The 25,729-nt window shown below is 32.2% G+C and overlaps 1 protein-coding gene across 8 annotated transcripts in view; it reads left to right on the plus strand.

Annotated features, from left to right (window-relative positions):
* Positions 1 to 25,729, plus strand: part of LOC115209232 (regulating synaptic membrane exocytosis protein 2) — a 238,561-nt gene that overhangs the window by 78,103 nt on the left and 134,729 nt on the right. For 5 of the 8 annotated variants that reach the window (XM_036501020.1, XM_036501018.1, XM_036501021.1 and 2 more), the window contains exons 5-6: positions 6,728 to 6,751; positions 14,799 to 15,121. In XM_036501020.1, the coding sequence (XP_036356913.1) occupies positions 6,728 to 6,751; positions 14,799 to 15,121 (347 nt within the window). Of the gene's footprint in view, positions 1 to 6,727; positions 6,752 to 13,051; positions 13,132 to 14,798; positions 15,122 to 25,729 lie in introns of all 8 variants that reach the window. The other 3 variants (XM_029777506.2, XM_036501023.1, XM_036501022.1) reach the window with 2 other exon arrangements.

The raw sequence follows: 25,729 nt of genomic DNA on the forward strand, positions 1-25,729 counted from the left end.
CAGTGAATAGTGGGTGGGAAGTGAGAGAGTAATAAAAATAAGAGAAGGCAGTAAACGGAGACTCAAGAGGAGCATATCATCATCGTCGTTTAACGTCCGCTTTCCATGCTAGCATGGGTTGGATGGTTTGACTGTGGGCTGGCAAACCAGATAGCTGCACCAGGCTCCAGTCTTGATCTGGCAGAGTTTCTACAGCAGGATGCCCTTCCTAATGCCAACCACTCTGTGAGTGTAGTGGGTGCTTTTACGTGCCACTGGCACGGGGACCAGTCAGGCGGTACTGGCAATGACCTCGCTTGAATTTTTTTACACATTCAAGCAAGGTCGTTGCCAGTAATGGGTGAAAAATCCAAATGTAGATATATTACACATTCCAACCTCCATCACCACTACCAGCTCAACTTATGCTTTTCCATGCTTACACATAGGGATAGGTCTTATCCAGCATCACATCACCAGTTGTTTTGCTCCTTTCTCATTTCATTCATAAAATTCAACCTCTAGCAATCAGTCTTCACCACTTTTCCATGTTTTCCTTGGTCTCTCTCTTCTACAGATTCCACCTAGTTCGAGTTTTTGGCAACTAACAATCTCCTTAGACATTCTATACCCAGATCAGCATTGCCTTTTTTTGCACAGTACATCTAATTACTTTTATATCTGGCTTTTCCTTCCACTCGTTTATATTCTCTTGGTCATGTACTCTAATTTTATCTATCAAGCATAGCAAACTCACTTTATCTATTTCTTGCCTTTGCAAATCCTCCACATTTAGGACCTATATTTTGCTACCATACTGCAACACATTTCATGCACAAGCATCATACAATCTTCCTTTCGCTCTGCAAGAGGAACACTTTGTTACCTGCAGAGGTGACAGATACCTGAATTTCTGGCTATTGAACTTTTAGTCTCCAACCACAATGCTAATTAGATCACATAGGTAACAGTAACTCTTATCTACTTCAATGGAACCATTTGGACATATTGAAAAGGCCTATTTCTCCCATACTTCTGCTCTTGTGATATCTACTATATATGAAGTTTATCTTCTCTTTCAGCTTACATATGATCTCACTATACCATTCGAGTGTTCATAGTTTACACTAGGTACATCATATGAAATTTATACTTATTCCTTTTCTGTTTATCAAGCTGAAAAAGGAATAGGTATAAGGAAATGGCAGCAGAGTCTTGTCTTTTTTCTTACTACACCTTACATGTTAGCTAATTTTTCTTTGAGGTTTCTCAGTTCTATGAGTTATTTCTATGGTTAGAATTTCTCCTTCAAATTTTCTACAGATTCTGCCGTAAGAACTAGGTAAACAGCATGTGGGTTTTCCTGAGTGCAGCTGTTCTTAAACTTTTATGATCCGGAGGACTACTTTAAATGAGAGGAAGCTGTGAACAGAACCCTGATAAACCTCTATATGTTCACAAAATTCCTTGCTGGCCTCCTTACTAATTCTCACATTCCAACCTCCACAAGATATTCATCTATCCTAATTCCTTGATGGCTTGGTGTAGAGAGTGTGAAATCCTGTCAAAAGCTTTCTCTACGTCAACTAAATGCTCAACATAGTGTCTTTCCTAGTGAAGTTCTTCTCCTACTGTTGTCTCAATCAGGAGAGGGCACCAGTAATATATCTTTCTAGCACAAAGTTGAACTGTATTTCATTTGAATTAATTCTTTTACTAATCAGTGGGGCTTCATTCATTTTTACATCCATTTTTTTTCCAAGCTAGCATGGGTTAGATGAATATTTTTTGAAGCATTGTTTTACAGCCAGATGCTCAACTGTCTTGCAAGTAAAAGACACCTTATTTCACAAATCTTTGATAATGCAAAGCCTGCAGACAACCTTTTGAGTTGGGAAATGACAGTTGAGTGATTTTTGGAGAATCTAAAAAAAACAAACACAGGGTTAGGATTTAAGTACATTCATAAGCACACCATAAGACAGAAAAGATGGACAAAATCACCTCTGAGAATTGAGCCACATATCTATTGAATCATTCAACCATGTCTGAGATGCAGAGGACTTCAGATAAAAAGTATCTAACAACACAGGTGACCTCTCAGCAGTTGTTCCACTCTAAGTCCACAGGTGAAACTATTCTAATGCATCATGGAAGAGAGTGAAATGATAATAGTTAATGGCAATACAGAATTAAGTAAGGTAAACCGGAACATTAACAGGATTCTAGAGGCCACAAAATGACTTGTCAAAAGTGGAATTGAATGCTTGACAATGATTTTCTTCAATGTGTCAAAGGACTCGTTGACTACTTAGGAGAGAAAGAGAATTATTAGAGCACAACGAAACTGCTTAACAAGATGGTGAAAAATTTTGAAACTAAGGAGAGAAATTATAACTTGCAATAGGCAATTTAAAAGAGAAAGTATTGAGGTAAAAGAAGGTATAAAAATCTTGATCAGAAGGCTTCAGGAATAATCATACAGACTAACAAAGTTAAAAAGTTCTCAGAGACTGAGGAAGGAGAAGTAAGCTAAGTGGGCTTGGTTCATGGAGAACTTGTACAAAGTTACCTAAACTTTGTTAGGAGACTGGAAGACTGTTTGGCTCTAAGGAAATTGTGGATGATTTCCTCAAGGAGAGTCTTAGGGGATAGATGTAAGTGCACATCCAAAGGTTAGCTGAGTGGGAGTTCCTAAAGAAGTACTCAATACTAAGGAGTTTGCACAGAAAGATGTCCAAGATCTTTCCATAGAAAGATGTGCAAGTGATGTACAAATGGTATCCTTCAGGCTATAGAAACTTCTGTAGAAGATATTGGCAAAAGTCGGTTACACACCAAAAAAAGTAGATTCCTCTGAGATTAGTCAGTCCGAACCATTTTTCTCTCTAGTGTTGAAGACAAAGTATTCTTCTCAGTTCCAAGCCAAAAGGATTATGAGCAGCCTCTTGGAAAGCAAATATTTGGATAAATCTCTTTACTCTCTTTTCTCTTTTACTTGTTTCAGTCATTTGACTGCGGCCATGCTGGAGCACCGCCTTTAGTCAAGCAAATCGACCCCAGGACTTATTCTTTGTAAGCCTAGTACTTATTCTATCTGGTTCTTTTGCCAAACTGCTAAGTTACGGGGATGTAAACACACCAGCATCGGTTGTCAAGCGAAGTTGGGGGGAAAAACACAGACACACAAACATATACACACACACACACACATACATATATATACATACATATATATATATATATATATATATATATTATATATATATATATATATATATACGACGGGCTTCTTTCAGTTTCAGTTTCCATCTACCAAATCCACTCACAAGGCTTTGGTTGGCCTGAGGCTATAGTAGAAGACAGTTGCCCAAGGTGCCATGCAGTGGGACTGAACCCAGAACTATGTGGTTGGTAAGCAAGCTACTTACCACATAGCCACTCCTGCACCTGTATCCAGAAAGTTTACCTTCCATGCTTCTCTGAGTGTTTGAAACACAGAGTAATTAAGTAAAAACTTAAGTAATTCACCCAAGAGGTCAAAGACAGAAAAACTAACAGTCTGGCTGAAGTTGACCAATGTGCATGACCTAATCTTTCATGACTGCACACACTACAGCTATGGAATACTACTATATACCCAGCCACATCATAGAACTACTATATACCCAGCCACATCATGCCTGCTACTTTAAAGGATTCAAGACTGCTCATTTCACAATTCAGTAGTAGAACCTGGTAAAGGACATTGTTACTGGTTGTCTTACTGTCCCCATTCTGTTTATCATGGTGATTAATTTCTTCACAAGAGACAGACGGAAGGAATCCCAACGGTGATAATGGAACATAAATTAATGAGAGATTAATGAGAGATAGCAGAGTTTTACTACACAATATAAGTTTTGCCAAAGCAGACCAACACTGGCCTCTTTAGAGTCTGTTTGATAATATATATGTGTATGTGTGTGTATATATGCATGCATGTGTGTGTGTACATATGTATATTTGTGTAGAGAGAAAGAGAAGTAAAAAAGTCAAGTAAACAAAAGTATGTATAAGGTGTATATTTACATGGAAAGTTGCATATACAAATTTTTAAAAAATAAATGATGTAATCAAGTTTTATCTTTACAGCTGTTTCGGATGATCAGTGACTTGTGCTATACTAATATTGTAGGTGAATAGAATAACATGGATGTTTTTGAAATTCTTGATGCAAGGACATGTTTTTCTCATCAGAATAGTGTAGTATACGTCGGTGTTTATAAGAATATAGATTCAATGAGAAACTAAGTAAGAGGGGTGTGGGGACAGGTGTCAAGTGAGAAAGATAAAGGAAAAGATGAGATTTAAAAGTGAAATTAACTCAGAAACCTAACCCCCAATTTCACATCCAGTCCCATGCAGCTATAGCAAAATGGAATTCTTTTTAACATTGTAGTGAAATGTGAAGATATTCTATTTATTCAGTTTTACATTGTGTATAACTGTCTGTCTTGAAAATGAAACTATTAATAATACTACTATCAAAGATATAATTTAGAATGTATATGATTAAGAAAGAATGATATATTTTGAACACCATAAGGTTAACTGGCTACAAGACTCCGGTATTTTTCTTCTCTTAAATTATCCTTCATTACATTCTTAAATACATAAGTACATATATATTTTTTCTGTAATTAGCTAAACACCTGAAGTAAAAGCAGATCCATGGAAGAGAACTCTTGCCATAGAAATATGCTAGTTGAATTATTGAACTTAGTTCCAGTGTCCAGCTGAAGCCATTTCAACTTAGCACTTGTACAATACAAACAGAAGGAAGTTAAGACAGACCAGAAATAATATTTAGAGATACTTAAAGTATATCTTTTTCATTTTCAAATATCTTTATATACTGTATAAAGAAAAATTATTGAAATCATAGCAAATTTACAATCATCAATCTGTTGTAAAAATTATTTTTTAAATCAGATTAATTCTTACCAGCAAATATCACAATGTTACTGTCGCTGAGGTTTTGATTTCATAATATTACAAAGAAACCTGATTTGTTTCTAGTTGACAGTTTCATATTCAGATAAGAAATAACTTGCTTATTATCATAACTAGTTTGTAAACAATAATTGATAACATGTGGTTGTGACATTAATTCAAAATCTGAATAACCATCTTACATACAGGCTTGTTCCCTTTATATAATCTGAAGATAAAAATTGCATAAAAATTAAATTAAATGTTTTACCTAAATTCTATTTTTTTTATATGATCAGTTTACCTTATTCCTTTCTAATATTTTTTATGACAAATATCTAACAGGAAAATGGATGTTCCTACATATTCTCAGATTTTGTTGCATTTATACAGATAATATTATATGAATAATGTTAAATATTTTTGTGAAGAACTATTTACACCAAATTTATTTTATTTATTGTATCTCAAAGGGATAATTACACCAATAATAAAACACATGCACTAGTTCAATTTCACTTCTTTATTATTGTTCATCAATTAGTTTGCTATTTAACTAACTAATCGATCATTTGATTAATCATTCGGTTAATCAATCAATCTGTTGTGATTGCCAAAGTCCTTTCATCACCATTCACAACCCCTTCGATGTCAACTTCAGGCCTGTCTCCTCCCTCTCATTCTCCTGCTTCCCCTCCTCTCATCACATACACTCCCCCTCCCACCCATTCCTTCTGACATCTATTCAACTACATAAATATTTAAAAACTAATACTAAAAGCTGGACGGACTTGAAGGTGTTCTGGAGTAGAAAGGGTATGTCATTGAAGAAGCCTCAAATAATGGTGTTAAAAGAATTTTGGCAAATACAACTGATTGATTGATTACCCAAATCATTAATCAAACAATTGATTAGTTAGGTGGTTAAATAGCTAACCAATTGACAAATAAAGAATTGAAATGAACCAGTGTGCATGATTATAATTGGTATAACAACCCTTCTAAGATACTACAAAACCTGTCTCACACAAGTTCACATCAAGAACCTTGCAAATCAAATACAAAAATGAAATATTATTTTATTGATATAGTAATTGTATTCATATTATTCAAAAGTGTAATATTAATATCTAAATTAGTATGACTTTCTTTAAGTAATTTCAGTATGTTTCCATTGAATTGCTATCATAGTATGTTTAATAGTGTTCAGCATAAGATAATTTAATATATACTTTCTAAAAGTATAACAGAATCATATCATAAATGAAATGTCTTAATATAAAAAGAAGTGATAAATTAGTGAAAAACTGAATATTTAAAATATAGTAACAAATATAAATTTAAAAATTGAAATGAGATAGTTAAATCCATTATAACATATAATACAAGTTTAATATGTATTTGCAGTGTTTTGTAAGAGTTGAAATAATATTCTTGTAATATTCTTGTTGACAATTTTCTAAAAACTGAATGTTTATATTTATATATCCATTCATACAAACACATACAGTACACATGCCATACATTTTATATTAAGTCCAATATATGTGCCATGGTGCCAAAATTTGGACATATTCCCTAAGTTACCTTCCCACTGCAAGATCTGTTTAAAGCATATAAATATACATTGGTATACTGTATTTTTTTTTAATGTTCATAAATAAAATGTTCTAGTTATCTATAAAGCCTTTAATCTGTTCTATTTATTTTTAGTTACCATTTATCAGTATTGTATAATTTTCTCAATTGAGTAACCATCTCTTCTTTTATTTAGCTGCTTTCTATTGGAGTCAGAAAGGTGAGATATAGTTAGATACAGAATAGTTAGTGTGGTGTTGTTTTTTTTTTATTGTTGTAAATCAATTTAATTACCAAATTACTATATACATACACATACATACATACATATATATATATATACATATATATATATATATATATATATATATATGCAATATTGTTTCATAATGAAATGACATTTCTCATTATCCTATTGGGACAGTTCTCAAGACCTGCTGTTAGCATGATTCTATCAACTATACTGCAACCCTCATCTGTATTATTTGTGACTGCCTCATAAAAATTCCAGTGTCATGCATGTATTTGTAAAACATTTAAATATAACATTTTATCACATACTAATTGTATTATTTTTATTTTTGAAGTAGAATTAATTACATAACTATAAAATGAATCCATCAGCTTATACAACTAGATAACTACTAAACATTATATGTGAATGCATTTTCTTTAAGAAAGTGAAATTCTATTGATTTCATTTAATTAAATTCAGTATCCATATATGTAAATTTTGTTTTAAGATGAATATGGATTGATAAACATATAGTGAGGTGGCGTGGCCGTGTGTGTTAATATTATATTAAGTATAAATATTGTATTATGTAAAATAGTTGAAAAACAGTTGGAAAGGCATAGATTTTATTTAACATACAATGTATGATGAAAGCATGTCCTATCAGTTTCAGTTTGTGTTTCCTCCAGTTTCTTATTGATCTCTAATTTCTCAATAAATTAAGTATAGTTATGATTCAGTTATTTGTAAGACTATTTTCCAGTGAGGAATATCAAAACATCTCTTTAAAAAATGAATTTAATTACTGCAGACATTAGAAATTATCCTTCAGGAATGGACTATAAGTAAATGATGCCACAAAGCCAGATACTTAGGACCTACATGTACTAGTGGCCCTTTTCTCATAAAATCTCTCATATTGAAGGCATCAGCAAAGTTTTCACAAGGAAACCTTTCGAGCATGGTTGGTACAAGGGCCTTCTGGCAAAGTTATCTACCTCAAGATTTTCTATGACTTAAATCTGAATAGTAGTTTCCTGGAAAATTACTTCGTTGTCAGGTTTTCTGTAATCCCCATTCTATTTAGCTGTTTTATATGCCTCAGTCATTATCCCAATTCTTTTCCTCCACTCTGTTAATGACCATCTCTCCGCCGCCTCCAATAATGTTTACTCTTATACAAGCGATGTGGCTCACACTCATTTAGTGCAACTTCAATACAACCTCTATCCATGAAACAAATCAATGTTTCTCACCTAACCTGCATGTTCTTCATGAAAATATTCTGAAACAGTAACTTAACAACTTAATGTCATAAAACAGTGCCAAACATTAACAACCACAAAACCTCACACTCGCCGCCCACCTGAACTATGTGACTCAATCTTAGATCTACCATCTCTAACAATCTTCAATAATTTTTCCATGAAGATCTCAAATCCTTTCTGTAGCTATTGCATGCAACAGATTGCGTTTCTTCTTCAGAAATAAATACTCTGGTGCTGGTCGGTCACCAACCTTTACAGAATTAAATATTTCCTACTCTAAAGCATCATTTACATATTTATATGATACTCAAATATATACCTGCTGAGACATATGAAGGCATTAACACACACACACATACATGGAGACATAAACACACACGTACACTCATGGGTATGTGTACTCACACATACCTTAAATAATAAATACGAAGTATACTGATCGACACTTTACATGTACTGTCTTCAATTGAACAATATTACATTTTTATATTTTCTTGCTTCTCTAAACATGTTTGTTAATCTTCACCAGTACCTTAACCCATTTCATTTTGTCACAAAAGGCTTTCTGAATTCACTTCCCTGTACTATATACTATGCATTTTCCCAATCTTTCTCCAGATCAGAATTACCTGGAATTCTTTATTAATCGTATCTTTACTTCCAGTTTGTAAATCAACTCAAGTTGAATGCAGAGTACAGTTACATTGTCCACTGATGTCTATCCTCCTATTTTGTAGACTGCATGGCCCCCTGTAGACTATAAGCACTTCTCTTTTTCCTTAGATTGATCAACAAAAAATAGTTTTGGGAAAACAAACTGGTCAGGACTTTTTGCAAATAAAAACAATGCTTGATATAAAAAATATTAGGCATAAACTAGATAATCAGTTTGTATTTAGAGAAAACAATTTTAAAGTAGGCTTTCTTCCTTCATATCTTTGAAAAAATATTGGTTATTCATGAAGTTTTCAGTAGCTGATGGTTTATAGAAATTAAATATAAAGAAATTGTCTATTGTTGTAATTTAGTACTTGAAAAATATGATAGTTGAATAAATGTAGAAACCTGGAAAATGCTTCTGATAAACTGCAATTCATTAGTGAAGTAATATAAAAATGTAGTTTATCATCATGACTAGTCTTCATCATGTTTCTCTTCATTCTTTCACTATCATCACCTGAAGTAAGGCTATTGAGGTACAGTCTTTCACATATGAACTATACTTAGCTTATTTTCTTTATTTCATCTTAATTGCAACCATGCTTTCAATGATTTAGTCAGCAGCATTGACCCGATAATTAGTCTGTGGCTTATTTTATTGATCTCTTCATTGAAGAGTTAAGTTATTCTATGTTTAGAGCTACTTCCTTTTAGTAACTTCCAGGCAGTTTCCATCTACCAAATTAAACTCATAAGGCAATAGTCAGCCTGAAGTTAACCTATAAGGCACTCGCTTGAGGTACTGTGCAGTGGGATCACTTGGTTACAAAATGAGCTTTTTAACCACACTGCCATGCCTGCTCCTGTTAACTATTTTCAAAATCTATGGAAACAAATAATGTATGTTTTTATTGCAATACCACAAACGCTGGACTGTTTTATTAACATTACAAGCACACCTTCATTTTAATGCCACTATAAACACACCATCATTTTCATTTACTGTCAACATAAAGTTATCTTAATTATATTGCACTATCATCTTCAAATTAGCATGTATGCACTGCTATCTCTGCTTGAATGGCTTCTTTTGTTTCATTTCTGTTCAACTTTTACATTCAACTACATGCACAAGAAATGAACCTGCAGTTAGATATAGTCTTCCAATTAAAAATATAATGTCAGGTGGATTCTGTGAATAAGATGGCTTTTGACATTTTAGTTTTATTCAGCAAAACATCCTGTTTTCTTCCTGAGACAATTTTGTTAGACTAATAGTTTTCTTTTTTCTTTCTTTTTTTTTTTTGTACCCTTACTTCCTACATATTCTTAACACTTAAAGAGCAGCAGAAATCTCTAGACAGAGACTATCTCTTTCTAAGCATTTTTTAAATTTAAAATTACTTATGTTTAAGCTTCTAAAGCTACATAGGTTTTTTTTCTGTTTCAGTAAGCATAGCATATTCTCCTAATGCCTTTTGTATCAATAAATTTATTTTCTATCATTATTTCATTAAATTATTACATATATTCATTCAGAGCTTTACATCTTGCTGTTATATATCCTCAAACATCATATGCTGCCCTCATAGTGTTGCTTTTAATGCTGAAGTCTCTTTGACTATCAGTGAAAGTTAGATCTCTTGGTATTCTTCATTCAATCTAATTGATAGCCAAATTAATTTAAAATTCACTAAAAGGACTGAGTAGCCAACCATTCTAAAATAAGTCAGAATTAACCTGAAATAATATGTGAAAGTTCAGGGACTTCTACAAAACTTTAAATGATTTGATAAAGTTAAATTTAATCTGTTAGTGCTGCATATCTCTAACCTTAATGTTTGACCATATCAATAAATTCCTGACTGCTTTCTCTCACTGGCAGTTTGTATTTCATTTCACTGGGTTGTTTTCTTTTTGTAATTTGGGGGGGTGGGGGTTTTCAATTTATTCTTGCTATTTCTTTTTAACTGTTTACCTCATACATTATATCTGCCCTCTTTATCACTTGTGTTATATTTACACCATTTTCTTTGTCACCTGTGTTATATTTACTTCACTTTCCATGCCACCTGTGTTAACCACTCTCCTTGTCACCTCTGTTATGTCACACAATTCTTCCTGTCACCTGTGTTATATTTACACCACTATCATTGTCACCACTATTATATTCCTACCACTCTCTTTATCACCTGTGTTATATTTTCACTACTCTCATTGTAACCTGTGTTATATTTATCGCTATCATTTTATCATTTTCTTTTGTTTTTGCACTGATGACAGATTTCGTCACTCAATCTTAGAGATCACTGTTTTTCATTTGTTTTTCTTTCTTTTTTTTTTTCACATTCACTGTCCTTACACTTCTTAATTTCAACAATCTCTTTGGGAATTATATTTATCAATGTATATATTTGCTTTTTTAACTGGACATGTACACTTTCTTTCTGCCTTTCTCTTACTATTACATTTGCTTTTAATTAATTCTTGATATTTTTATTCTTAGAGTATGTTTTACTGGTAACTTTCTCTGGTACTAATTCTACACTAGAGAATTTCAAAAAAAAATTTTTATTCTAATGACTTCCTTAACTGCAAGTCATGCAAACTAAATTAAGTGATCAAAAAAATGACCAAAAAAAAAATTAGAAAACTTTGCAGGTTTAAAGATTTATTAAAATTTAACCAAAAAACTTTGTTCACAAAATCTGGTAACTATTAGATATTATTTTAACTAAATAGTTTCAAATAATATGTTACCTAAATACTTTAATTCAACAACCATATTTTGTGGCAATCTGTGAGAGAACTATTGACAGATATACTAAATATTTATATTTGCTTTTAGTTGAACTATATCAATGAATTCCAATAAATTCATCCTGGTTTGCATATTTGAACATTATAAAGAATAAATTTAGCTATAAAATCTTCAAAGCCACAGTCGAACCAATTCTACTATATGGCTCAGAAACCTGGACGTTATCAAAGAAGCTTGAGAGGCGGTTGGATGGAACTTACACTCGCCTCCTTATGAGAGCTCAAAATCTCTCATGGAAGCATCATCCAACCAAAGTACAAATATATGGGAAATTACCATCTGTGTCATCTCTTGTAAAAGGTAGAAGAGTCCAGTTTGCTGAACATTGTTGTAGAGCTGAAAATGAGGTAATTTCTACTCTTTTCCTCTGGAAGCCATCTGCTTGCAATACCAGAGGGCGCACACTCTCCTACCCTGATGTAATCTCCAGGGATACAGGCATCCAGCAACGGGACCTCCGTAATGCTATGATGGACCGTGAAGTCTGGCATAACATATATCCATTTTGAAAAGACATGCAGCATTGTTTTACCATTGGTCATAAAAGCATCAAGTTTTCTACTAGATATTCCACACTATCATTGCTTGATATATTTTATCAAAGCTAATTAAATGAGGTAAAATAGGAAGAGAATGCAAATTCTTAATTAGATAACAATGAAGTAGATTGATGATAGTTTCTTAATTAGATATTTTTTGTTAGATATTCTTGAAAGTATGACAAGTCACGCTTTTTTTTGGAAATAGGCAAAAAAATTTCAAACACAAACCTTAACAGGATTGTATGTTAATTCTCTGGGAAATTATTGTCACACAACATACCTATTTCTCTTTAATGAGACATTAGGTGTTAATATTGCAAAAGAAATCAAAGATATTCAGAAATTAAGTTGTGGCATTTTTCTAATGCTCATGCTTGTACACAAGCCTTAGAATCCTTTCTTAATCATAAAAAATAATATTATATTTTAAATAATATAAATTATTTCAATAAAATACACTTCTTTTAATTAGATTTAGTATTAATCGGGTAATGATTTTGTATTTGAAATAATTTCTTTTAGTTTGTTAATATATTTTCATGCAAACATTCTTTATATATATTTTTGAAAACTTTCAATGTTATTGTTTTAATGGTTTTTCAACTTAAATAGATCAGCAGCAGAGAACCAGATTCTGTACTTCGTGGTTCAGAGTTCATCAGTCTTAGTCAACTTAACTCCTTGTCTTGGATTCTTCAAATTCTAATCATATCTGGAGTAGCTGAAATGATGAGGTTTTAGATTAATATCTCTTCCTCTGCTTCAGTTTTAGAACTCTGGATGTGCTTATGTATTTGAAAAAACTGTTTCTGATACCATGAATGAATAATCTTTATATATATGTGTGTAACTTCTATTTTGTATGAAAGCAATTTTACTTCCAAATCTTTTTCTATTTCAATTGTTTATGTATTCTCCCAGCATCAATGTTTGTTTGGTTTATTGATAACTTTTAACTTTGATGTAATGTAAATGCTGTTTCCATTGTTACCAGGAGATTTTGAAGCCTTGACTTCTGATGATCATTGGAAAAAGGATGAGATACTTGCTGCTAAGATCAAAAAATTTCTATCGGTGAGTTATGTGCATGCATACTGCCATCTACTGGCTGTTGCAAACAAATCAAACTTGAAAATCAGATTTATTTGGATTTTTATGTAGTGTGTCAGTTATTGATGGTTTTGCACAGGAGTAGATGACAAGTTTTATGACCAGTAGTTAAACATAAAATTTAACGAAATTACAATTATATCATATCATCATTGATAAAAATTTATCTCTTTACAAAAGATAAAAAAAGGAAAAGAAGATAATTGCCCACTATTATCTTCTTGCTTCATTTTCTTAAAAGAAAAGGCTGAATCACATTATAATTAATCTTTTGTTCATTTTTCTTTACTCACTTCTGTTTAATACACAGCAACGAATGGTTTATTACATTACAAAAATATCTTTTTCCTTCCTCTTTTCCCCCATCCCTGCTGTCTCTCTTTCTTTCTGTTTTATGTCACCTATATATCATAAAACAAAGAATTTATTTAATCTGACTACATTGCTTCTTTTAATAAGCATTATGGGAGAACTATTTTATGTTATTATTACTAAATTTTATAGAACAGATCAGTTCCATTTGTAAGCACACTTCTCTACGCACCAATATATATTTATATGAACAGAATATAAATTGACTAAGAGTTTCATATTTTGCATAGTTTCAAGACTGGGACGTTATTTTCACTGTCAAACTAGATCATAGTACAGGAAGCTAAATCATTTATGATTGTCCCAGATCTTAAAACGTATTCTGTCATTAGTGTCATCCATCAATTTAACCTTAACTTAAAGTGATAAAATGTTTCCTTTCATGAAAAGGGGATAGTCTTAAGAAGAATATCTTGTTGTGAAAATACTTGGTAAAATCTCCAAGCACTTCAGCCAAAACTAATCAATATAAAAAGTAAGTATTCTATTGTAAAAATTTGTTCCTTCATGAGCCATGCCTGGCTCATAAGGGCCGGTTTCCCAGTTTCTTTGGCGTATAGGTTCCCCACTTGAATGGGATGCCAGTCCATCACAGGTGAGCTGCAAGATGCAGGAGGAAAGAGTAAGTTGTGGCAAAAGTATCAGCAGAAGTTTGCCATTACCTTCTGCCAGAGCCGCATGGAGCTTAAGTGTTTCGCTCATAAACACACACATCACCCAGTCTGAGATTCGAACCCGCGATCCCTTGACCACGAGTCTGCTGCTCTAACCACTAGGCCATGTGCCTTCACTATTGTAAAAGTAAGGTAAATATATAGTGTGGAAAGGGCAATTATTTATTTAGATTTATCTTTAAAGTTTTTATCTATAATATCTAAACAGCTTTCAATTTTCTCCTTATTCCTTTTCACCTACCCCTTCCCCTGCCTTTATCTTCCTTCAAGAGTGATCCTTCGGTCAGGAGAATATTGATGATTGTGAATGCAATCAATGAAAACTAATAAATCAGCCTTTTATACAACCTTGATTATATTTTTACTTTTGTAATATTGGATTTTGATTTGAGTAACGTATCATTGATAAAAATGATTCTACTGGTCACAAACTTGTTGGCAGAGCATAAACAAATTGAATGAGCATGGCAGCTGTATGCAGCCAAGATGGTCAATCAACCAACTTACCAGTCATATAGCCATCTGTTCAGCTTGATTTTGCTTTAAATCCTTTGTTAGTCCTTGTTTTCTTTGTTTGTATTTTAGGGGAACCAGAAGGTGTTGCTACTGCCACTGCATTGGGAGCTCAATATAATAGTCGTGTATCTGCAAGTGTGTCATGTAGTGGCAGTTGGCCTCCTGCAAGTGTATCTCACGCAACAAGTGTCAGCAGTGGTGCTGTTTGCAGTACCAATTCTAAGCTTGTCATGCAGCAGCCAAAATTTAAACGACATATTGGTTTACTTGGGGAAAGTCAGAGCACGGAGGACACAGAGAGTGGAAGCTCTGAACCAACACTAATAAAAGATTCCGGCATTGACACTGGTTTGTCCAGTAGTAATCAGACAATTTATGAAGATCATGCCAAGGTAGAACAATGCAGAAGTATTCAGGAATGGCTAGAAAGGCACTAGTTTACTCTGTAGCTAAATGCTCACTTCATTTGGATTTTTTTTCCCTTTCATGAAATCAATTGGTTGTTAAAAGTTTGTTTTAAAAGAGAAAGTTTGGTCATAAGCATTTTAATTGCAAACTCAGTGATTCCATCTTTGTGAAAAATAGCTTTATTAAATGTGCTTTAGTGAAAATATTTTAGGGGTTCAATTTAAATTTCTAGCATGATATCTATCAAATACTGTTATTTAGTTAATCTCTTTCTAGTATGGTTCAGATTTTAAATATTTTTTAAATTACTAATTGTGTATAACATTTTGCTTTCTATTAGTATTGGTATATTTTGAGATTAAAGAATATACAACATGCCTCTGTTAAGTGGATACTATTTTATGTTAATGCTAGCAGGTTATAAAAATTGCTCATAAAATAAGAATCTACCCATTCTTTTTAAAATGATTTTCCTTTAAGAAAGTGTAGACAGTCAAAACATTACAAAATTGCATTCAATTAATAATTTGTCTTCTACCATCAAGTGCAATAATATTCTTTAATGTAGATAGACTTGTCTTTTGTGGAATAAAGCATTTGAGAAGTGAGGAATAAGATCGTCTTGATTACTCCATAATTTGAAAGATCATAATATATTGAAAGAGTGGAAGTTCTATAGAATTGAATCCCTCAGAATAAAAGGTTGCATTAGTAATTCATGGTCTTGGAAAAAAAGTAACATAGGTGTTGAAAATAGAATGAGTGCAACTGATCAGTTCAAGTAGAACCAACGATTATTGAAGATCAAACTCTAAGAAAGCTTCAAAATAAGTTACACATAACAGATACATGATGAAGGGGTACAAGCTGAAGGATCTTAGGAGGAAAAGGCTTAGCAATCATACGCATCTTTTTTTTCTATTTTATTTTGCAATAATCAAAAGACCTGCATATATCCATATATGAACAACACTACATAGTAAAGCATATTCAGTGAATAGTTATATCAAATTCTAATATAAATAATATAAATATTTAAACTTCTAAATATCATCACCATCATCATTAAACATCCACTTTTCCATACTTGTATGCATCGTTTAGAATTTGTTGAGGCAAATTTTCTAGGGTTGAGTACCATTCTTGTCGCCAACCCTAGCTGTTTCTAACCAAGGTAGCATTTCCCGTGGCCAGATATATTTTCCATGAACACTAAAAATGAACAACATTGCTTGTATAACAGCAATGCTCATTTACAATCATCATGTAATGTCAAGACAAATGAACATACACAATCACACACACACACACAACAGACTTCTTTCACTGTTTCTGCTTACCAAATCCACTCACAAGTTTTTGTTTGGCCTATGATACTATGCTAAATGATTGCCCAAGGTGTCACACAGTGGGACTGAACCCAAATCCACATATTTAGGAAGCAAATTTCTAAACCACACAACCACATATTTTAAAGCATATTTTTAGGAATAACTTATAAGAGAAAAGACTTAACTTTGCTACTAACATAGATAGTACTAATAAAACAATAAGCCAAGTTTGATTGCTTTATATCGTTAGATATTAAACTAAATTTGTTCTATGCAGAAATGTTCTGAGGAGAAAATATTGAATGATCAATTCTTGTTTTGTGAGCTCAAGGCCACTGAACTATTCATTGTCTCTAAGTGGACATTTAATTCTAAAGAGCATAGTTCACAGAAATATTGTTGTTTAGGTCTTTACCAAGCAGACCTATAATCACGGATATTCCAACCATGACTAACTTTTCTTTTTCTAAAATACAAAGAGATATATTGGATTATATTGTCCAGTGTATCTTTCACTCAGATGGTAGAGTATAATTTGAGGGAGATTTGAATGCTTTCTATAGCAACATAAGCAACTACAAAGTGGCATCTAGACGTTATTCTAGGATCTTCTGTTCATGTTAGAGTGGTATCCTATTCAGAAGAGATAAGTCTCTCATCTACTAAACTGTCATTGAATCTAGGGCAAAGCAATGACTATATGTTTGTGATTCATGTAGACATTTTGTATCTTTCTTTCAACTGTATATGAGGTATTATGACAGGTATTACAGAAGCAAGCTTGCTTATATATAAATTGACATCAATTTCAAGAATAATAGCTTACATTTCATCTAGAATAATAACATTAATTTTACATAGTGTTTTATAGTTTGTTCATGCTCTGTAAAATATCAATTAGAATCTTATTAAAAATATGTATTAAGAAAACAGAATCTATCTCAGGGTCTAAAGAATCAGCTTACTGCGTTTTGATAGAGTTATATATTTTCTCATTTTAGTAAAAGTCCTGTAAGATTATTGATTCACATCATAATTCATTTAACCTCTCTGACATGGCAAACAAATAATTTTGTACATGAAGTTTATTATGTGAAATTACTTGAATTATTTTACATAGAAAAATAAACTATTTTTCAATAGTTAGTTACTGCTTCACACCCTCAACTAGAATGACTAACACATCATCATCATCGTTTAACGTCCGTTTTCCATGCTAGCATGGGTTGGACAGTTCAACTGGGGTCTGGGAAGCCAGGAGGCTGCGCCAGGCTCCAGTCTGATCTGGCAGTGTTTCTATGGCTGGATGCCCTTCCTAACGCCAACCACTCCGTGAGTGTAGTGGGTGCTTTTTACGTGCCACCGGCACAGGGGCCAGAGGAGGCTGGCAAATGGCCACAATCGGTTGGTGCTTTTTACATGTAATATAATACATACAAGTTATATTACAAACAATAGCATTACTTTAACAATTTTATATTAAATGTAACGGAGTCATTCTCCATGACAAAGAAAAGAAATTTAATGTCTTAGGAGGACCCTTCATCTATGAAGGGTCCTACTTGAGAGATTAAAGATTCCTTTTATTTTTCATAATAAACAATAATTTATTAAACTTGTTATTTGCTGATGCAGACCGTCACCAGTTTTCTCAGATTCTGCTTTTCCACTCTAACTTTATAGACTGTCCATGCAATCATGGGCCTTTTTTCAGGCTTACAAAGCAAACTGTATTTACATCAACATTTTATGACAATATTTCTCTGTAAATTTACTTGAAGCTTATTCTCAAGCAGTCACAAATACTTTTTATAAAGTGAAATACTTGTTTACATCAGCTTAAAATGCAGTTGTTTCACAATGGACAATTTGGAGAAAAGTTTAACAGTCACAGCTTTCCTGGTACCCAAATTATTGTTATTGACTGAGCACCATTAGTAAAGTGAAGAGTGACTTTATAGAAGGTATAGGGAATAATTGACAATACAACCTAGCTTCTAATCAGATATTTTCTTGTCAATCATGTAAGAAGCTATCTTGCTTGAAGCTGTTTTGCTTTTGTATTGTAACAGAAAGTAGCTATTTTGTTCTTGCGCACAGTCATGCACACACACACACACACACACACATACACACAACCTGCTTTTTCAATCAAGTAAGGTAGTGGTTTTGGTATTTTATTTGAATGAAATAATCTTATACCCCTCTGTTTGCTTCAATCAAACCTAGTTAATATATAGGTTTTACTCTCCATTGCAGAATGGTAAACATTGAAAGGGATACTGAACTATAAAATCAATGCAAATTTCTGAATTACAATTTACACAAACACGAAAAAGCTGGCATGAAATAAAATTTAAAAAACTTTAAAATATTTTATTGCATTAAAATACAAAATGACTTCAAAATATTTTATAATATTTTAGAAAATTCTTTAGAATAAATATGATGTAAGTTATCCAAACATTATCATTTATTACACATTAGCAATAGAAGTTGTATTATTACTGAATAACAACCTTTGAATCCTATTTAACATGGATGTTTTGTAAGAATGCTTTAATATTATGGTATTTGTCTTGCGAGGGCACCTGATATTTGAGCGGGCTACTGATATTTCTGTACTTTTAAGTATCCCTTTCAATGCTTACCATTCTACAAGACGCTCACTCCAGGCCTGCAGCATTATAGTGTTCTTACAATACATTCACATTAAGTAGATTATCATTTATGTTTGTAGAATTTCTGAGTTATAATTAATCCTAACTCTTGTAGGTAATCTTCATTACTTCATGTATTATAGTTCACTTTAACAGTTGAAGTGATGAAGGAACAATTACTGCGATACTGTTTTGCTGTTAACCACATAGTCAGGGACTTAAATCTTAGAATAAAAGTTATTGCAAAGCATATTATTGCTTGTTCCAATTTGCCTACTTGATATAAAATATATTTCACTCTCTACTTATAAAGTCAAAAGGAAAAGAAAAACATTAAATCCCTGAAAGCATAAAAAATGGATGTAAAAATAATAAGTGTATTTTGTGGATTATTATTTCCTTGGTTTATCAAAATCTTTTACAACAGAGTCAAAATAGCAGAGAATGAATTGTTATCAGTTAATTATTTTTTAAGAAAATATTAGACTAAGTGTTCAGCAACAGTACTTTGGAGTAAAGATTTTTACCAACTCCAAAGTACTGTTGCTGAATATCTCTCATCGTGAGATTTAAAAATAGTAATTTTCTAATTTATTAGAGTAAGTGTTGAGCAGTTCTTTTTCTTATTAGTTTCATTGCTAGCAACCTTTTGTGTGATATCTATAAAAAAATATGATAAACTTCTTTAGGGCTTTAATGGTTTAACAGAGTCTAGCATTATCTAAAATTATCTTTAATTCTCCTGTGTTTTCAAATTAATAGTCTAAACTTTTCATTTCACTCACAATAGTTGTTTTAGTGGAGCTATTTTTGTGTTACATATGTACAGCCATTCATTTACAGTTTACAATTTTTATTGATACATGACTATAAAGTATGAATAAGTACTTATTTGTTAGCTATAATATGACTATAATATAATAATATAAGTATAATGTTAACAATAATATAACTATAATTATTGAGTGCCATTGTTGTTAGTTTTTTATGAACCATTAGAGAATTAAACCAACTCAATATTTGCACAAGTTCAACTTCAGTCTAACTTAAACAATTTTCATATTCTTACTATAATTATTAAACTTCATAAAAGATAATAATATTCTAAGAGTTAAAAATAAATACTGAACATAATCATTTGTTCATGAAAATGCTATAAAATAAATGTATTTTAATCAGGTTTTTAAAATTTAATGGAATAGAATTTGATAGACTTATGTATTTAAATTTCTTCATTCTTTTCTATTATTAATATAAAAGTTTGTGTATAATCACTTTTGGATGCAAAACCTTCTTGAAGATTTGGTTTTGAATATCATCATCTTTGCTGGAGAAAATATTAAATTGTATCAAAACTGAAAACTATAAAAAGAAGGAATGCATCAAAATAAATGCAACTTACACTAACTTTAGAATACATATTAATAAGATCCACTGTAATAAATATACACGATTTAATACACTCCATAGTTGAAATATTTAGCATGACATTCTGTTTTTACCCTATAACATAAGTCTTAAAAAATGGGCTCACATAGTTTAAAATGTTCTCAAAGTTCTTCAGCTGATGAATTATTTACCGAAACAAAGAGCCTTTGGTATTTTATTATCTAAGCTTCTAGTTAGATGCAGTAAGAAGTTCGACACTGGATTCATTCAAATGAAGTGTTAAAATCTCTCACAGTAGACTAGTGCTTTTCTGTTAATTTTTTTTTTTACATATATATATATATATATATATATATATATATATATATATATATACACATATACATCTTATGTTCTAGATGGAAAGCTGTTCACCATAGCTTGCCAGTATCTTTCACTTGTTGTTCAACTCTGCACGCTATTCTATGGAGCTGTGTCATTATTATCACAATTTTTCACAGCACTCGTGCTTAATCTATAAATTGGTTCATCTGAAATTGAAAATCAAATATTTCCTTTATGTGTGTATTTATATATAGGTATGTATATGGGGAAAACATTAGTTCTAACTTTTTTTTTTTATGTATTTTGAGAATTGCATTACTTCTATAAATTTACTTCCTAAGTAAAATTTTCTGAGAATTTTAACTCCCTGCTATTTCTGAAAAATAGATCAATAAAGATTTAATCTTCTTGACAGAAAATATAATGTATTGTGCCCCTGAGCAATGCACAGACTCTGCTTGCTTCAGTTTGACTGGCTGTCAACTAGTTCCACTCTGAATATTATAGGATATCCAGCTATAAAAAATAATTGCAGCAACAAGAGGCACAGACCCAAATTTTTAGCTTCCATACAACTAACACAAGTATGGAAATATTAATATAAATGGTAAAAATAAAGAATGGAATATTTATGTTATTAACAGTTTTGAAAAATATCAATATATATACGATAAGGTGGAGGTGATTAAGAAAGTTGGAAAATAGAAACATTGGATATTAGGCATTTTAAGTATGAATTTGTGACAAAAAAAGATCAAGAAGCCGACTAATGGGGCTTGAAGTCATGTATTTGTCTTTTGCTAGACATCCATGTTATAGCTGATTATATTAGAGGTTCCTATCATTCCTTCTTTCTGGCAAGTTGATAGATATGTGGTTCAAGAACTATCAGAGGGTCTGTTGGGTACTGATGATATCTAACATCATTTACATCAACATTTTTGCTGTTAATGGAGTTGTTTCTTAATGCAAACATTAACCACAAGCAAGACCCTTTGCTGTATTGGACATTAGTAAAGTATCTTTTTTCTGTTAGTGATAAATTGTTCTGTTAAAATATCAGAAAAAGAAAACATTGTAGTACCTAATTTAAGAAGAGTAAATAACAGGTGATCCATAATTTAATCTTTAATGTGGTCACTTAACTAGCAATAGATACATGGCTCAGATCCTATCAGTCAATTCATACCTAATTCTTATTCAGAGAGAACGTAAAATAGCTTAATATATTATAAAAGATTGAGTTTTCTTATTCACTGACATTGTGACCAACATCTTTTATCTTGTCTTGATTCCCAGACATTCACACTGTTGTCCACTATGGTATATCATTTAGTTTTTTAAAGACAAAACTCAGAGATGTGAGTGATACTCATGCTAGTTCTAAGGATAATTGATTATTAGACACATTATTATTATTGATTATTCGATACATTAAGTTACATGATTTTTATGAGTGGCCATAATTTACACTTCAATAAAAATGGCTTATTATGTGCCTATAGCTATACACTTTAATAAAAAATTATTTAGTGAGTGACCATTCAAAAATGCTTTAATATTAGTTTGTATCTTAAATAATCAGCTGTATACATTTAGATTATGAACAACATTTAGAACAGAAACATCTCACAGTTTCTATTTTGGTTGTGATATTTTAATACTTTGAATTTGAATGAACTTAAATGTATTTGTAAAAAAAATATTCACCATTATAAATATTACAATGTATACATATGTGAGTACATGGCAAAATCATGTTATTATATTACTTTGATATGAATATATCAAAATGAAGGCACATGGCTCAGTGGTTAGAGCATTGGGCTCACAATCATGAGGTAGTGAGTTTGATTCAGGGTCTAGGCTGTGTGTTGTGTTCTTGAGCAAGATACTTTATTTCACACTGCTCCAGTCTACTCAGTTGTAGAAGTGAGTTGCAATGTCACTGGTGCCAATCTGTAATGGCCTTTGCCTTTCCCTTGGATAACACTAGTGATGTAGAGAGGGGAGGCTGGTTTGCACAAACAACATTGCCCAGACTTGTGCCTCAGCTTGTAACTTTGTAGGTGCAATCCTATGCACAATCATGACTGAAGCAAAGTCCTTACCCTTTATATCTTTATATATATATATATATATATATATCCTCATCATCATCATCATCTATGCTGGCATGGGTTGCACAATTCCACAGAAACCAACAAGCCAGAAGACTGCACTGAGCGCAAATATTTGCTTTGGCATGGTTTCTAGAGCTGGATGCCCTTCCTAGTGTCAACCACTTTACAGGCAGTATTGAGTACTTTTTACATGAGGCCAACATGTACTCATGAGACAAAATTTCTCAATTGAGTGGGGTATAGTACTGAAGAAGGTGAAAGTATGATAGAGGAACAGGTGTATTGCTGAAGAGGGGAAAATATGGCTTCTCCAGCTGGAGAGAGAGAAGGTGATGGTGTGCTCTCAAAGTGTAAGGTGAATATAAAAGAGAGAGATTAGGGATAGAGGAACAGAATAAAGGTGGGTGGGTATGTAACTGCACTGGAGTATGCAAAGTGTGTGATAGATGATTAGAGATGGGAATGAGGTGGACACAGTGAATATCAGTTAAGGGGAGAGGAAGTGAAGGGAATAGGAATGGGCCAGGAGAAACATACAAAAGAGAGATAAAATATATTAAAGATGTAAAGTCAACTCTTTCTTATGTATAAATTGATAAAGATCATACTAAGTGCACCATCAATTGCAAACTTAGAATTTTTCATTTTAGATAAGACACTGAGTCCACTCTACGGAGTGGTTGGTGTTAGGAAGTGCATCCAGCCATAAAATCTCTGCCAAAACAGACACAGTAGCCTAAGGTAGTTTTTCTATCTGGCTGGCTCCTATCAACCGCCTACTCATGCATGCATGGAAGATGGGCATTAAACAACGATATGGTGGTGATGATAATTGCTTACATGGTTTTAAAGTTGTCTTTTTCTAATATAGTATTCCATACACTTTAATCACTTTAATTAAATATATACTTTCATTACATTTGTGAATATATTCTTTCATTTAATGTTTGGCTTTCATGCTAGCATAAGATAGATGGAAGGTTATTTGAGGCAAGATTCTTATGGCTTGATGCACTTTCTGTTGCCAGTTCTTAACTTCATTATCTCAAGCAAAGGATTTATTTTTTTCATTTTATTAGTTTTCAAAAGCACAGAGCAACCAGTCATGATGTCAGCAAGAATTGTGAACACCATCATCATCATTTTGCTCATATATATATACATTTAATGTTTACATTATTAATGCTGCTTATTAGTACACTGGGCAAAATGCTTAGTGGCATTTCATCCATCTTTACGTTCTGAGTTCAAATTCCACCAAGGTCAACTTTGCCTTTCATCCTTTCAGGGTCGATAAATTAAGTACAAGTTGAACACTTGCGTTAATGTAATCAACTGGTCCTCTCCCTCAAAATTTCAGGAAGTATTATTAGTGTTGCTTATTATTTGAAATTTAATTTTGTTTCATATGTGCTATGCAACAGCACATCAGCAAATAGATTTCACCCTGTCTGCATATATGTCCCAGAGTGGCAATTCAGTTCATTTCAAGGTGTGTCGAGTACATAGTACCAAAGAGCTACAATGGTAGCAAAATATTGATAGCTATCATTCTTGCTCACCTGGTTTGGGATATTCAGTTTTCTTTAATACTCAGCATTGTGTAGGGAGCTTTCCTAGGATACTATCCTGGAGCAGATTGGCATATAAACAAAACACATAATCTATGCATGTGCAACCAGTAATGCATATATTATCAGAACAGCTTTTAATTTGAATTTTAAGATATATGATAATTATAAGAACAAGTGAAAAAAAATGATTTCAAATTTTGGCACAAGGCCAGCAAGATTGGAGGAGGAGCTGAATCAATTACATTAACTCCAGTGCTCAATTGGTACTTATTTAATCGACCCTGAAAGGATGAAAGGCAAACTCAATCTCGGCAGAATTTGAATTCTGGACAAAATGCCATTAAGCATTTTTCTTGACATGCTAATGATTCTGTCAGCTTGCCACCTTAATAATAATAATAATAATAATAATAATAATAATAATGATAATAATGATAATAATGATAATGATAATAATAATGATAATAATAATAATAATAATAACAATAATAATGATAAAAATAATAATGATAATAATAATGATAAAAATAATAATAATAATGATAATAATAACGATAAAAATAATAATGATAATAATGATAAGAATAATAATAATAATGATAATAATAATAATAATAATAATGATAAAAATAATAGTAATGATAATAATAATAATGATAAAAATGGTAGTTTCTTGAGTCTGAGAAAGACAATTGTGTTACATAGTCAACATCTGCCTGTGGATGCTCATGTGACTTCTTAGGCAAAGTCAGATGTGGTTGGGCAAAGAACACTACTTGTTGGGGTAGGAGTGGACACTTTTCTGTGTCTCTCATGGCTTTCCCTGAGGTGCTGCAGACACCATTTTAACTGGAAGTTGTTTGCTGCCTTGGAGCTTAGGTTGTGCCACTTGGTCTGGTCAACTGCAGTATGCACAAGATCATGGGGCTGGAGTTTGGCCCACTTTAAATTAGATGTAAGGTTGTCTTTATAGCTCACTGTAAAAGACATATCCAATGTGCTGCGTAGTAGAATTGAATCCCAAACTGCAAGGTTATAAAATGAACTTCTTTATCAGACAACCATTCCATGCGTGTGTTATATGTTAAGGCATTACTGAAGAATTACTTCTTAGGCAGTGTGCTTTGGGCAAGTTAATCAGATGGACTCTATCATTCTTCAAGCTTCACTTACTGAAGAATTAAGCAATTT

This window comes from Octopus sinensis, linkage group LG3, assembly GCF_006345805.1.
Source record: "Octopus sinensis linkage group LG3, ASM634580v1, whole genome shotgun sequence".
Lineage (NCBI taxonomy): Eukaryota > Metazoa > Mollusca > Cephalopoda > Octopoda > Octopodidae > Octopus > Octopus sinensis.